The sequence below is a fragment of the Amphichorda felina genome, assembly GCF_050947745.1.
Source record: "Amphichorda felina strain 45539 chromosome Unknown scaffold_9, whole genome shotgun sequence".
Classification (NCBI taxonomy): Eukaryota; Fungi; Ascomycota; class Sordariomycetes; order Hypocreales; family Bionectriaceae; genus Amphichorda; species Amphichorda felina.
In genome coordinates this window covers 870,145-883,297 of record NW_028145041.1, presented here as the reverse complement: position 1 = coordinate 883,297, position 13,153 = coordinate 870,145, and the positions used below count along the sequence as shown (strand labels likewise).

Here is a 13,153-nt window from a genome sequence, read left to right as displayed (position 1 = left end):
AGCCCGAGGAGATGGAATTATTATACGAGTGCAGTTGATGGATCTAGGGACGGACCGACGGATGAATTGATGCAGTAGCTCAGTATGGGGAACCTCTCCACCCCCAGATGCCAAGTCTGACGATTTATACTGTAACCATGTAATACGGGTACGTGTACGGAGTACCAAGCACGGATACCCGCAGTGGTACGTTGTTAAACTTCGAAATTCGAATCCGTCATCGCAGCCAAGCTTTCACTGCAGCCACACATCTTATTATGCTTGATTTCCGACATACCGCCTGGATTATCAGCACCCATCGGCCTTGACGACCATTGCGGACTGCGGATGAGGCTGCAGGCCGTGCACCCAACGTCTCCGCACATGTTCCCGTCTCTAGACGATGGATTTGATCTCGGCGTCCAGCCAGCTGGGTACCGTTGGCGAATTCTCCCACCCGCTGAGGAACTCCTTCCTAGGTCCCTTCGGCTTGGCATATATGCCTGTCACATACCAGACCGTTTCACCCTGCTTCACCGTGTGCTGCAGTGTCGGGATAACAGTCCGACTCTCCACAAGATTCGAGTTCGGGTCAGCGTTAACCAGGTTCGCCTGCCGCCCGCCCCACGACTCCAATGCCTTGATGCCGACCGCACCCTTGGACACGGCAAATGCGCCCGACTTACCTGCCGCCCATCCAGCCGGAGTCTTGACATCGTAGTTGCCAATAATCTTGGGCCACGTCCCTTCGCACTTAGTTGCGTCGTACAGGTCCAAGTAGCGGCCGTCCTCCGAATTGACATTGGAAATGGCGAAGGAGCCGTCGGCTGTCATGACCTCGCGGCCGGCCTCGATCTTGTGGGCTCGAAGGTGCCAGTTGGGCGTCTCCTCCGTCGGAGGGATTAGGATTGTCTTGATCCTGACATCGGGAAACGGCCTCCACACCGAGACGAGGATCGGCTTGTCCTCACGATACTCGATGGCAGCGTACTCATTTGTCCTCCTCGCCTTCCAGTATTCGCCCCCATCGTCAGAAAGCCCTAGCTGCGAGGCTAGGGCGTATTGCTCTAGGGAGAAAAGGCCGGGAGGGACAGAGTAGGCGTAAGCACTGCTGTAAGCCAAGCCTCCGTACTTGGCGTGGGTGCCTTTCATGGGATAACTGCAAGCCTGTCCGGAAGACAATAGCATATCATGCCCGCCGAGATGACTGCCAATGTTTAGCCTCCGCCATACTGACTGGTTGGGAAATTCCACAGATAGGACCAACCTCACGATATGACCGGGGTGCTTGAGTGCCTTCACCTTGGGGATGGCATCACCAAGGAGCTCCTCCTCGGACGTCCAGAAGGGATGGGCCTCGGGAACAGCGAGGCAGATGAATGCCAAGCACGCCCAGTACTAAAATGTGTCAGATCCCGGGTCAAAATTTATTCTGTGAAGAACCTACCGGACTCCCGGGGCTATTATAGTTTTCGGTCAACTGTCTAGGTTAGAGTCGGAATCTCCAATTAGACGGATCGACTGTACTCACATACATATTGGGATATGAGTACCCCAACGACAGTGTACCACTGGAAGTCCACATGGCATGCTGCGTCTGCCACCACCGTAGATGGCGAAGGACGATGCCCTTGACCATGCCCCAAGTCAATGGGGCTGGGAGCTCGGCGCCGGCATAGGCCATGGCTCCCCAGAACGAAACCACGGCAAAGCGGTATGTTAGACTCCGGCCATACGGGATAGCTCTGCCATCATCATCATAGTAGTGTACTAGGTCTAGGGCAATCTGCTGCGCCCGCTTCTTAAACTCTTCGGCTCTCTCTGGATCCTCATCCCCGGCTAGCCTGGCATAAATGAGCTGAAGGAATTGAATGGCAAAGCTCGAAGAATAGTAATCCATCTCTTTATGGCTGTCAGTTGCTGAAAACAGAAGGGCATGGAAATACTTACGATGGATGCCTTCTGGGCCATCGTTTGACCACCCGCCTCCACGGTAAAAGGTTTCCAGGTGCTCAATATCACTGTTCAGCCTCTCTTGCGAGAACTTGCCACCATTCTTCTTGAGCCCGAGGTTTGCGAAAACCCGGAACCAAAGCCAGTTCGTGTTAGGCATACTATCAATTGTCAGCATCTGTATCGCGCGAGGGGCAATCTTCGTCATACTCCTTTTCGTTGATGGAGTTCCCCAGCCATTGCTCGACATTTTCCCTCTCCTTAGGCGTCAAACTGTTCCAAATGACTGGTGCATCAGCCAAAGCATAGCCTTGTAGGGCAAGTCAGCGGTGGCAGTCTTGAGTAATGTCAATGAAGGAACTCACCTAGTGGGCACATCTCCACCATTCGCTGGTCATTGTCCCTTGGATAACCCCAATACTCAGGACTCTCCGGGTCTGTCCCCGATTTAAGGCCCTGGATCCACCACTCTGTCCCGCGATACTGGCCGTCGCCAGCCAAGAGGAAAGCCAAGCCCCATAACGGGCGAGCGAAACCTTCGACCTCGGATGCGGTCTGGTCAAACCGAACGGCTGTAGCCCCGGGGCAGTTCACGCGGGCCTTGTTGGGGGAGAAGAAAGGTTCAAGGGGGTCGAGGACGGTCTCGAGGAGCTTCTGGACGGATGCTCGGTCCTTGATGTCGACCTTGGAGAAGGGGTGGACATCGTTGTAGCCCAACTGCAGTCTCATTTCTAAGGTTATGGAGATATGGGCAGGCAAGAAGCAGGTAGATAAAGAAAGTTGAAGATGGGAGGCTCAGTTGGAAGAAGTGGCCAGTAGATGTGATAGCTGGAGGAGGAGCAGCCAGTCGTCCATCACGCGCTGGGGTATCTTCCCTCGATCCATCGGGGCCGTCCCCGGCGGCATCTCGTGCATGGTCTGGCCGAGACCCCACGTAAGAGCTTCCCCATGGTATTAACGTGAGGAGGCAGCATGAAAGACCGAGGGGGTAGAAGTGGGTGAATGGCTGAATGGGTGAATTGGGGTCTGCCGTGCGGGGACGCGGTTGGTGGGGACGGGGGGAGCTCGTTCATCGGCTAAAAAGGCAGCTAGCATCCCCTCCATTGCACACCATCAGCTGTCGATTCCTATGTACCTACCCGGGATCGACATTGTAAAGCGACCGCCTCATTCAATACCTGCGTACCTTAACAGGTACAGTAGATAAGGATTTTGTTAGTATCCGTGCCGGTAGTAGTATTGTTGAATGTAACTATATTAGTAAATTTAGTTTGCCTTCTGTGCAACATATAGTAGGCAGGAATACGGATACCGAGGGGCTGTTTGACCCTCAGTAGCATAGGTAGGTACTACCAGCAGCATTGAGGTCATCGCGCATCAAATCTGTGCGAGCCATATCAAACGCGGTCTGGAGATTCTTTTTCACCCTAACCAAACCCCAAAACACGTCGATAACAACGAGACCAAATCCGGCCTACAAAGTCTCGGATCATATTCGCCCTCATTTTACGAACCTTGATGGATACGCATACTGATCGCTGCATTCAAGATGGGACGATTGTGCCATTTTTAAAACACCAAATCTCCTACTGAAGTAGAGGAGCACCCCAAAATCTCCCAAGTCTACATGCTCGCACCGCTGGCAGCAGCAGACAAACACGGGATGGATGCAAACCAGAGTGGCGACTCTTCGCCTTTGTCCTCCATTGGCGACAAACCGCCGTCTTCCCCCCCGCAGGCTGTCAAATCCCCTCCCGCTGCGAGCGAGGTATGCCAAGATGTGCCGCCATCATCGTCTCGGGGCAAGAGAAGTCGCGTCATGAGCCCAAGGAGACAGCCAGTCAAGAAGGCCGCACCTAAGCGCCCACCGAAGAAGTCGAAATGGGATGCAGAAAATATTATCACCGATCCCAAGTCGCCCCTTGGGTCAGCCGATTTGCGTGTACGTCACAAGCTTGTTAGAATATAGAACGCAAAATAGACACTGATGCAAATCACAGAGCTTACTGTCCAGCCCCATGGCGTGGGATAGCCTTGACGCGGATGAGAAGGCTGAGATCCTCGCCCTGTTCCCTGACCAGTCGCAGATCCTCTCCCCGGGCACCGAGACCGCGCGTCCGGACGTGAGCGCGCTCAGGAACGACGACACGTTCCGACACGACTGCGCCACGTACACCGAGCATGTCGCCCAGGGGCGCTTTGACCCGGAGTGGCTCGCATGCGCCTGGACGGCTTATGAGAGGCGCAAGATGGGTGACTTTGACGAGCATTTGAACAACAAGTTTGAGGAAGATTGGCAGGTTGATCTGCCCGAAGACTTTAGGCCCAAGAGGGCACTACCCAGCGCCGGGGAAAAAGAGGGTGGGGGCGAGGATCAGACAGCCGACTCTAAAGATGCCATCGAGCAGCCCACCAAAACAGAAAACAGTAAGAAGGAGGAGGAAGGGCAGAAAAGCGATGATCATCTCAACCATACTAAAGATGCCATCGAGGATCCCACCAAAACAGAAAACAGTAAGAAGGAGGAGAGGCAGAAGAGCGTTGATCATTTCAACCATACCCCCAAGGGGTCTACGACGAAGGCTGAGGGTGAACGTGGGGAGCGAGGGAGCCAACCCCAAACGGACTCCGACAACATGATGCTCGATGAACTGCAGGCTGAGGCTAAGTGTAGGAGACTCTATAGGAGGCCTATGGTTAGAATTCAGAGCACAAGGATGGAAATTGATGGGGAGGAGAGCGAGGATGAATTGGCCTGATGGTTGATTACCTACCTATTTACCCATTCCATTGAGAACGGGGCAAACGACGGCGTCTAGACAAGTAATGTAACGAGTAACGACCACAGTAGAGCGAGATGCCTAGACATGGCATAATGTATTATAATCTATAAGCTTCTACGACGGTTTCCTCAGATCTAATGAACTGTTCTTCTCTAACCTTCAGGTTGACGTTGTCTTGGGTTATCTAGTAGGTGTTTATGGGCGAGGTAGAGGGCATTTTGGGTGAGAGGAAATATTGGCGTCGAGTTCGAGCCAGAATTGGCAGCCTATGATATCGGAAACTGAAGAATAGATGTTCCATCTCTTAATTCTCATTAACCGCTGACGGAAATGAGAAAATTCATATTCCAGTTTAAAGATATCAAGAAGGAGGACATACCTCACCTCCATATCGGGGAAAGCATGTGTGTAAATCGTGGTCTGAATCTTATTTTTACCAACCGTGGCATCTGGTGTCGGCGTGTCCCCACTATTTCCCCCCTCCACATCGATGATTCACACCCACCACAGTGGCAGATCTACACCAGCCCAACTCCATCACTGAAAACCATTCAAAAGTCCTTTTATCACTCAACCTCAACAACTCCGTTGGTTCCAAAACAATTTAGCTATCAAAGGCAGCTAGCCAATTTTGCAAGACCAGAAAATTACCCGCTAAGAGACACGAGGAGATCGCTCAGTGTCGGGCTGAGAGGCGAAATCCGGAGATTCAAGCTGGCGATACTGGTCTCAATCCACACAAAAAGCTGTTCTTCGTCATCCCCATAATAAGTCTCGTCGACCGGCCACTTTTAGCGCCGACGGCCGAATAAGTCCTTCGAGTCTTAAAGATTTAACCTATGGGGGTAGCCTCAACGGAGAGAAAGATATTGTCCGCCGTGTTCTGCACTACTGGTCACTCGGGCCCTCTGCCAGCAGCGTACGGATCGCCCAACCATGGCGCCACCCAACAACATCCATAGCCGGTCACATAGCCTTCTGCTGCTTCAAAAGCTCTTGAATCTTCGTGATGGAGCTAGTCCTCTGACCCTGGTTCTCGACAGCCTCGAGCAGACGGCGCAGCCAGTACTGGCCGAGTTCATTTCCAGAGCCAAGGTACGAGTTGGTCTGTGGCGCGGACAGGCAGAGTAACTGACAATCTGCTTGCAGATTTCCAAGTCCAAGGTCATCTTTGTGTCCTTTGCGACGCTTCAGAGGCCCAAGGATGTAGATGTCTTTGTTAAGGCGGCGGGTCGAGATTTGCAGACCGTCAGGGCAGAACTTGCTGCTCAATATCCCTCTTACGATGCAACAACAGCCAGGGACAAGCCCTCGCAGAGTGAGTCTGGAATTGCATGTGAGGGTTTCAGGACGCTAATCCATGTCTAGGAGCTGTGGTTGTCATAGACTCACTCAACACCCTCGCCTCCTCAGCACCCCAGACTCTGGCTGCCTTCCTAAGCAGTATCATCACACCGGCTGTTTCGCTCATTTCCGTCTATCACGTGGACGTCCCTGTTATCCTGCCCCGTTCTTGGAATGAGTACGAGCCGCATCCGTTCACAATTCTCTGCCATCTCGCCACGGCCATTCTAAGGCTGTCAAGTCTCCAGCAGGAGATTGAGCGGCAGAAGGCGAGGAACCGGAGTCTCGTCGAGCCAGAGTGGGGCCTCAAGGAGCATCGCGAGGGAGTGCTCGTCGGTCTGGTCGAGAAGGGCAGGGAAGAGGATCGCGGCGGCGCCGTGATTGAAATGGAGGTACGGAGGCGGAGCGGAAGGACAGTCAACGAAAAGTTCATACTTGTTCCATCAACTACGGGAGCGGCCCAGATGCGAACGGGTAAAGTCCTGCTTTTGACAGATCACCCCATGTTCGCGGCACCGGTGGAGGAGTCCCAGGATGGTGCCGGGGAAGAGGAGCCAGAAAGCACTTTCAACCTAGGGCTCACAGACAAGCAGCGAAAGGATAGGGAGGGGATTGTGCTGCCGTATTTCGATGCCCAGACGGATATTGGTGCTGGGGAGGGCGGAAGGATATTGTATGAAATGGGGAGAGAGGATGACTTTGATGATGAAGAGGATGAGATATGAACAGTTAGGTCGTAGAGAAAATAAGAAAAACTACCTCCCATATTTGGAGCAACTGACTAACTACTACCTAGTTTATGCCTGCCTCCGTTCCAAGTTATGTTTCGATGGAGATGGTGGTAGTACATGTTGGGTGTCGCACCAAGCGGCATCCACCACATCGCCACAACCCCTGTACGTCGTAGTCCAGGCATCGAGAACAGAACCCCGATCTGGATTCTGGACTTCGCAACACCGAACTTTTGTTCCCACAACCACTCCCAAACGACCTCTGCGACACGTATACGGCGACAATTTGATATATCCACGATACCCCAAATATCACGACACATCCCGCACTTGCACATTGGCTGCGTCAGACCTACAAAGCTCCTGCCATCGGAGTGGACACGTTCTGAGTGCCAGTCTCCCAGCTTGGACACGTAGTCGTCCCCGAGACTTCGAGCGCGGAAACAGCACGAGCTCACCTCCATCTTCTGTCCCCGTCGAAATACATAGCAAAAATGATTCGCTCGACACAAATATCAAGGCTAGACGGTACAGCTGCCCCGATTGTCACTGCTTGACCCGCCACCAGCTAACGGACCCCCTTCTAGGCCTCATGCTCTGCGCCTCGGTTGACGAGGAACAAGTACGATCCTCTCCGCCCGCGATCCCCTCCGACCCCCGACTAACACAATATTCTCTCACCGATTACAGTCCGAGGCTGCCCTCACTGAAGTCAAGGGTCAGGTCCGCCAGGTCCTCCGCAAACTCACGCGCAACTCCGAGGCCCAGGCGTCGGTGGACTGCGGAAGCCAGTACACGGTGCACTACCTCATCGACCAGGACGTCGTCTTCCTGACCATCTGCGACCGGTCGTACCCGCGCAAGCTCGCCTTCACGTACCTGTCGGACCTGGCGCGCGAGTTCCTGACGTCGCACGGCCCACAGCAGATCCACTCGCCGACGCTGCGGCCCTACGCCTTCATGGAGTTTGACGGCTTCATCGCCAAGACAAAGGCCGTCTACGCCGACGCCCGCGCCTCCCAGGGCCTCGACCAGCTCAACGACGAGCTGCGCGACGTCACCAAGATCATGACGAAGAACATCGAGGATCTGCTGTACCGCGGCGACTCCCTCGAGCGCATGGGCGAGATCAGCAGCCGCCTCCGCGACGACAGCAAGAAGTACCGCCGCGCGGCCGTGCGCATCAACTGGGAGCTGCTGCTTAAGCAGTACGGCCCGTTTGCGGCGCTGGGCTTCATTATCCTCATGTTTATATGGTTCCGGTTCTTCTAGGCAGTAATGGTCGTTTGTGTATGTGGAGGGGGACCAAGTCAGCGGGGAATACAGGAGCCAGCGGTGTCATTGCTTTAAAATTTGTGGTCTATGTACATTCAATGATGCGGTCATGGTGTTCAGTCATGACTCTTTTTCATCTTTGCCAAGTTCGTCGCCATCGTCAAGTATGATGCTAGCGGGCTCTGGCAAGTCTTTCCCCCGTGTCAGCCTTGCCCCAGTCTGTTCTGCGATGACCCCAACGTTGTGATAGCTAGATGTGTAGTCCAAGCAAGGAGTAGGGTGGTTGTGGTCCTGCTACATGATGTTGCAATTATTCGTCGAGGGAGTCACCGGTGTCGGTGTCGCGGTGTGTTCCCATTCTAGATGTTCCTGAAAGGCCACTATGTCGTCAAAGGTATTTTCCGGCCGCCAAATGTCCTCTTCATCATCCTTATCCTGAGGTTTTGCGGCCTCATCCTCGCACAACGGACACAGGAGCCTAGCCTGCCAGTCATTGGGGTGAGGAGCAATGTGATTGGCAATGGCCTCGGGCGCGAACACGACCTGCTTCTCCTCATGTTTAGAGAAGGAGAAGCCCGTGGCCTGCCACTGGGGGTTCCCAGTCGTTGGGGATACCGGCGAGCTTGGCCATGCGGCGTCCTCGTGGGCCGTGCGCACCGATGGCATCCTCTCGAGGTCCTCCCATATCAGGTGCCCATCGCAGAAGTCGCATACGAAGGCTATATCTTGTTCGCCGAACCGTTGGAAGGTGCCCACACGGTTGCAAGTCTGCAGCTCCTCCAGGTATCTCTTCTGGTACTCCCCCTCCTCCACTCCGGCGACCTGTCTGTTTGACCAGGCTCTCTGCTTGCGGTATACTAGAAAGGCCCCGAGGCATCGTGCGGAGGACTCTTGCCCGGACGTGAATATTCGCCTCGCGGCGCGGTACTGGGCGCGGTGGAGGTCTCGTTGGAGGATGTGTGTGTCGCGCACCCATATCGGGTCTATCGGGCCGCCTGAGCGGCTCCAATCCTTTAGGCAGCTGGCGTGAGCGTGGAACTTGTCGCGCAGGGCTCGTAATTCTTGGAGGGAAGCATCTACGGAGCTGTCAGTGTCCTGGATATTTTCCACCTTGAGTATCATCGAGGAGCACGGCGCGGCAGCTGTCTCCAACGACGTCATAGCAAGCAGGAACACGGCAGGAGATAGCATTAGGTAGATAGTGGGGGGTGGGTGTGCAATGTAATCAAGGGTGAAGTAGAAGAGCTCGGTCAAAACTCACGGGTGCGGTCGGTCTCGTAGTGAAGCTGGCCATTGACAAGCGGGCCCAGCTCCTGGAAATCCTTTCTGGCCTCGTCGAGGGCGTCCTCGAGAGCGCGGACCTGCTCGTGCTCGTCCTGGCCCCACTGGCGCTTGTCAGAGAAGCTGAGGATGCGGAGGCCCTCGGTGATGAGGTTGGCAATGGCAGCCAGGAGAGTGCCCACGGAGTCGACGGCGAAGCTGCCACGGCCGGCGAGGCCGCTGCTCATGGTGGCCGTTGTTGTGACGGCTGTGATGGTCGGCTGGTGCTCGGGGGAAGGCGCATCAAGTGGTGCAACGTCGGGAGGGATAAGAGCTCATTGTCGTCATCGGCCCATGGGAGGCGGTCGGCAGGCATCGAGGGTCCAACCAAGGGAGAGAGCGAGGCCTCAAGGGATGGCGAGAGGCGGAGGCGGAGCACAAACCGGCGTGGGTTGGCCGCGGGAGGCCGCAAGCTGGTGAGGAAAGAAGCACGGCGCGTTGGGGGATTATCGTAACTAAGGTAGGTATGGACGGGACTCGGCTCCTGAGGGACTGGAGCTACTGGACTGCTGGGGCCAGCTAGACCCTAGCAGGCCCCGTACGCATAGTCCATGCCAATGATACGAGGTTGAGTCGCCAGCCACTCTGCTGACGACAGGTGAACTCCCGCCACGAGGAATAAACAATCTGGAACAGCCTGCCAAGAACAGATTGGGCTGCCGTGCAGTTTCACCCCCCTGGTCCCAGCTGTTGATCTGGTTAGGTCACTGTCACTCACCGAGGTGCCTGGTGGGAGGCTGTGTCTCTGAGACTGTGGAGGACATGAGCTCCAATTGGGATGCACATTGGCAGACGTCCCCGTAACCCAATTCAGCAGCGCCACCCCCATTTCCCGTTCCTGGAGCTTAAGTTCCGCAGCGTAGTTGACTCGTGCACTGCTGCAGGGCCGATCTGTATCGGCACTTCAGATCGCTTTTACTCGTATTCGCGGGTGGCGTGCCCGTTGACCGGGACTATGAAATCGTGGCTATCGCTTGTCTCATTTGAGTACAAATGACTACATATTCTATTATCATGACTAGAGCCATCTATCTAAAGAATGTGTGGCTGCTGAATTCCCGTCTCATTTACTTTCTCTTCTTGGCCTTGCCCTTGTCAGCGCCACTCGCCTTGGCTTCGGCCTTGTCAGTGGCCTCTGCTGCAACATCCTTGGCCTCAGCCGCCTCCTTGGCCTCGATTTCCTTCTTCTCCTCAGCCTCATCATCGCCACCGCCCTGGCCAAACTCATTGACACGACTATAGTCAACCCTGTACTTGTACATCTGGTACAGGTAGATGAAGAAGATGATGTCGTCGCGGAACGTCGACAGCCGGTGGAGCAGGGGCATCTTGATGGTGAAGGCGAACAGGTCATCGATGAAGGTGTTGAGGAACTTGTACATCATGGCCTTGGCGGGCATGTGCGCCACGCTCTTGAGGCGGTAGTTGATGTAGAGCGAGGGCACCATCATCAGGAAACCATACGTGTAGACCGAGCCCACCAGGGTGGTGATGACGTACGAATACCACGACTTGTGGCTGTCGTACATGAGCGAGTAGACGCCGTAGGCGACGAGAAGAGGGATCGCGGCGTAGTACATGTACTTGAACGCAATCTCGTCATACTCCTTGGTCTTGGCCTCAGTCTCGGTGAGCTTGTGCTTGTCCTCGAACACGATCCAGAAGGGGAGCCAAGATCCAGGCTCTGCAGGGCGCATGCGCACGTTGACAACGGTCGTGATCTTCCAGAACTCAATGAGGATGCCGATGACCTGCTGGCCGAGAATCATCCAGCTGGTGTTCTGCGAGTTGTCCAACAGGTAGAGGAAGATGACGGTCTGCATGAAGACATTGGCCAGGATGGAGCGTACCGAGATGCCGACATTGTCCTTCTTCTTGCGATAGTGTGCAATGTCGGATCCAAAGGCCAGGGTCTCGAGGATGATATGGGCGATGCTCACAACGCCAGTGATGCCGAGCAGAATTGGGTTGGTGTCGATGAAAATTTCCTTGACCATCTCAATCTCGCTGCCGTCGCCGCTGGTGGGGATGCCGTTGCCGAAGGCGGCCTGGCGAGCAGACTCCTTGGAGTTGAACTCGATATTGGCCATGATCTGGAACTTCCAGCTGGCCATGTTGCCCAGGTCGATCCGCAGGGGGAGTTCGGTGACTGTCTCGTTGAGCAGGGTCATCTGGTTCTTGAGCTGCCAGAAAGAGTTGACGAAGAGCATAGGGTCTGAATTCAAAGTTAGATACTAGAACAGTCGTGTGTAAATTGTAGGTGAGCACTTACAGTACCAGCCGTTCTGCCCCGTTCCATCGCGAGCGCCTGTCGACTCAAGTCGCATGAAGGCCTTGGCTGCCGGGGGGAATTGGGCCAGATCCTTGACACCCATGTCAGGGACGAAGGCCAAAGTGGTATTCGGGTGGTAGTAGTTGGCAATGATGGGACCGCTCGGCTCGTCTTCTTCCTGTTCCTCAACAGGGGCAGGCATATCGTCAAGCAGATTCCGAGTCTTGGCAATTTTCTTCTTGGGGAGGTACTGTGTCAACGGGTACGCGAAGTGATAGGCCTTCCCGGGGTCAAAGCCAGGCGTCTTGGGGTCGAGGTTGCTTCCGGGCAGACCGATATAGAAGTGGCCCCAGAGAGTACCATTGTGTTGGACAGCCTTTGGGACGGTGAAGGTGGTCTCGATGGTGCGCGTATCCGTGTAGTTGTTGATGTGGAAATCCTTCTCTTGCATGACTACGTATTCCTCAGGCGTCTTCGAGAGGGGGGCCGGGTTGAAAGAGGGCGACAGGGTAACGACAATGTCAACATGGGTGTCTTGAGGCCAGATGGGCGCAACCATCCGGGGCTTTGAGCGGTAGGTCGCGCCCTCGTTGAGCTCGTTCGGGCGGAATTGGTACGGGGGGATGTCGCCAGTGTTGCCGGGAACGGTGACGAGGTTGCCCGTGTTGGGATCGGTGACAGGAACGCCCGTCTGCGTCTTCTTGGTCAGTTGGCCCACCAGGAAGTTGCCGCCCAGCCAAATGGCGCCTCCGATCAGAAGCCTGTTGAAGTTGAAGCCTCCTCCCTGCAGAGAATGTTAGTATGAGTCGTCTCGCATTGCGGATAGAGGGGAAACCGACGCCTCGCTGCTCCTGGCCTTGGGCCTGGCCGCCCTGGCCCCTAGGAAGAACTGCTGCCTCAGGGGGTGGCATGATGGCTCGCGCTTGTCGTGGATTGGTGGCGCGATGGTGGTGAAGGCGTGAGGACGTCCGTAGGATCTGGTAAACACGTTGTGATGGGAGAGCTGGCCTTTGCAGAAAGTCTCGCTTATCCCTGGTTCCATGCTTAGTGTGGGGTGGTAGCTTAGCTTTAGGCGAATCAACGGCTGGTATTTTTTGGCTTAGCAGCACTGCAATCTGGAACAGGGTCTTGGAGCTTGTGGAGACCAGGCATAAACCCCACATCACGCATCTAGGGTCCCTCTCCTCAGTGAACTTCTTCACACCTCCTCCAAACCATCGTCATTGAAAAGGCACACTCCAATACTCAGCGACTATGTTTACCCTAGCCGCTTGTTGACTCCTGCTCCTTTGAAACCTTCTTGAGATTTTCTTAGCCCCAATTTCCGAACATTCCTTCGCAATACCTACGGCCAGAATGTAGATGGATACCGACGGGTGGTTGGTTCCAGCTCTGGACAAGACACATGTTGCCTTTATCTTCTCCTCTTTGAAAGCCCAGCCGTGACCATTGCTTGCGCGATTGAAGAAAAGAAACTCTTTCCTCAACCTTCCATC

General features: G+C 54.8%; 6 protein-coding genes across 6 annotated transcripts; 3 read left to right on the top strand and 3 right to left on the bottom strand.

Annotated features, from left to right (window-relative positions):
• Positions 1-375: 375 nt before the first annotated feature.
• On the bottom strand, positions 376-2,661 carry ACO1O0_008832 (DUF2264 domain-containing protein; the record flags this gene model as incomplete). Its single annotated transcript, XM_083198190.1, has 6 exons — positions 376-1,138; positions 1,247-1,377; positions 1,511-1,881; positions 1,930-2,093; positions 2,143-2,242; positions 2,298-2,661. 6 exons carry the CDS (start codon positions 2,659-2,661, stop codon positions 376-378), a joined length of 1,893 nt encoding a protein of 630 aa, XP_083045925.1.
• Positions 2,662-3,595: 934 nt separating this feature from the next.
• Positions 3,596-4,691, top strand: ACO1O0_008831 (Asx homology domain-containing protein; the record flags this gene model as incomplete). Its single annotated transcript, XM_083198189.1, has 2 exons — positions 3,596-3,874; positions 3,933-4,691. The coding sequence occupies 2 exons, from the start codon at positions 3,596-3,598 to the stop codon at positions 4,689-4,691; spliced, it is 1,038 nt and encodes a 345-aa protein (XP_083045924.1).
• Positions 4,692-5,651: 960 nt separating this feature from the next.
• Positions 5,652-6,784, top strand: ACO1O0_008830 (Elongator subunit IKI1; the record flags this gene model as incomplete). The annotated part of the gene is made up of 3 exons (XM_083198188.1): positions 5,652-5,810; positions 5,865-6,033; positions 6,084-6,784. 3 exons carry the CDS (start codon positions 5,652-5,654, stop codon positions 6,782-6,784), a joined length of 1,029 nt encoding a protein of 342 aa, XP_083045923.1.
• A 500-nt stretch (positions 6,785-7,284) lies between these two features.
• Positions 7,285-8,062, top strand: SEC22 (SNAP receptor SEC22; the record flags this gene model as incomplete). Its single annotated transcript, XM_083198187.1, has 3 exons — positions 7,285-7,318; positions 7,378-7,412; positions 7,481-8,062. 3 exons carry the CDS (start codon positions 7,285-7,287, stop codon positions 8,060-8,062), a joined length of 651 nt encoding a protein of 216 aa, XP_083045922.1.
• A 297-nt stretch (positions 8,063-8,359) lies between these two features.
• ACO1O0_008828 (uncharacterized protein) lies at positions 8,360-9,573 on the bottom strand (the record flags this gene model as incomplete). The annotated part of the gene is made up of 2 exons (XM_083198186.1): positions 8,360-9,141; positions 9,327-9,573. 2 exons carry the CDS (start codon positions 9,571-9,573, stop codon positions 8,360-8,362), a joined length of 1,029 nt encoding a protein of 342 aa, XP_083045921.1.
• An 879-nt stretch (positions 9,574-10,452) lies between these two features.
• Positions 10,453-12,568, bottom strand: ACO1O0_008827 (CLPTM1L-like protein; the record flags this gene model as incomplete). The annotated part of the gene is made up of 3 exons (XM_083198185.1): positions 10,453-11,600; positions 11,658-12,441; positions 12,497-12,568. 3 exons carry the CDS (start codon positions 12,566-12,568, stop codon positions 10,453-10,455), a joined length of 2,004 nt encoding a protein of 667 aa, XP_083045920.1.
• Positions 12,569-13,153: the final 585 nt, after the last annotated feature.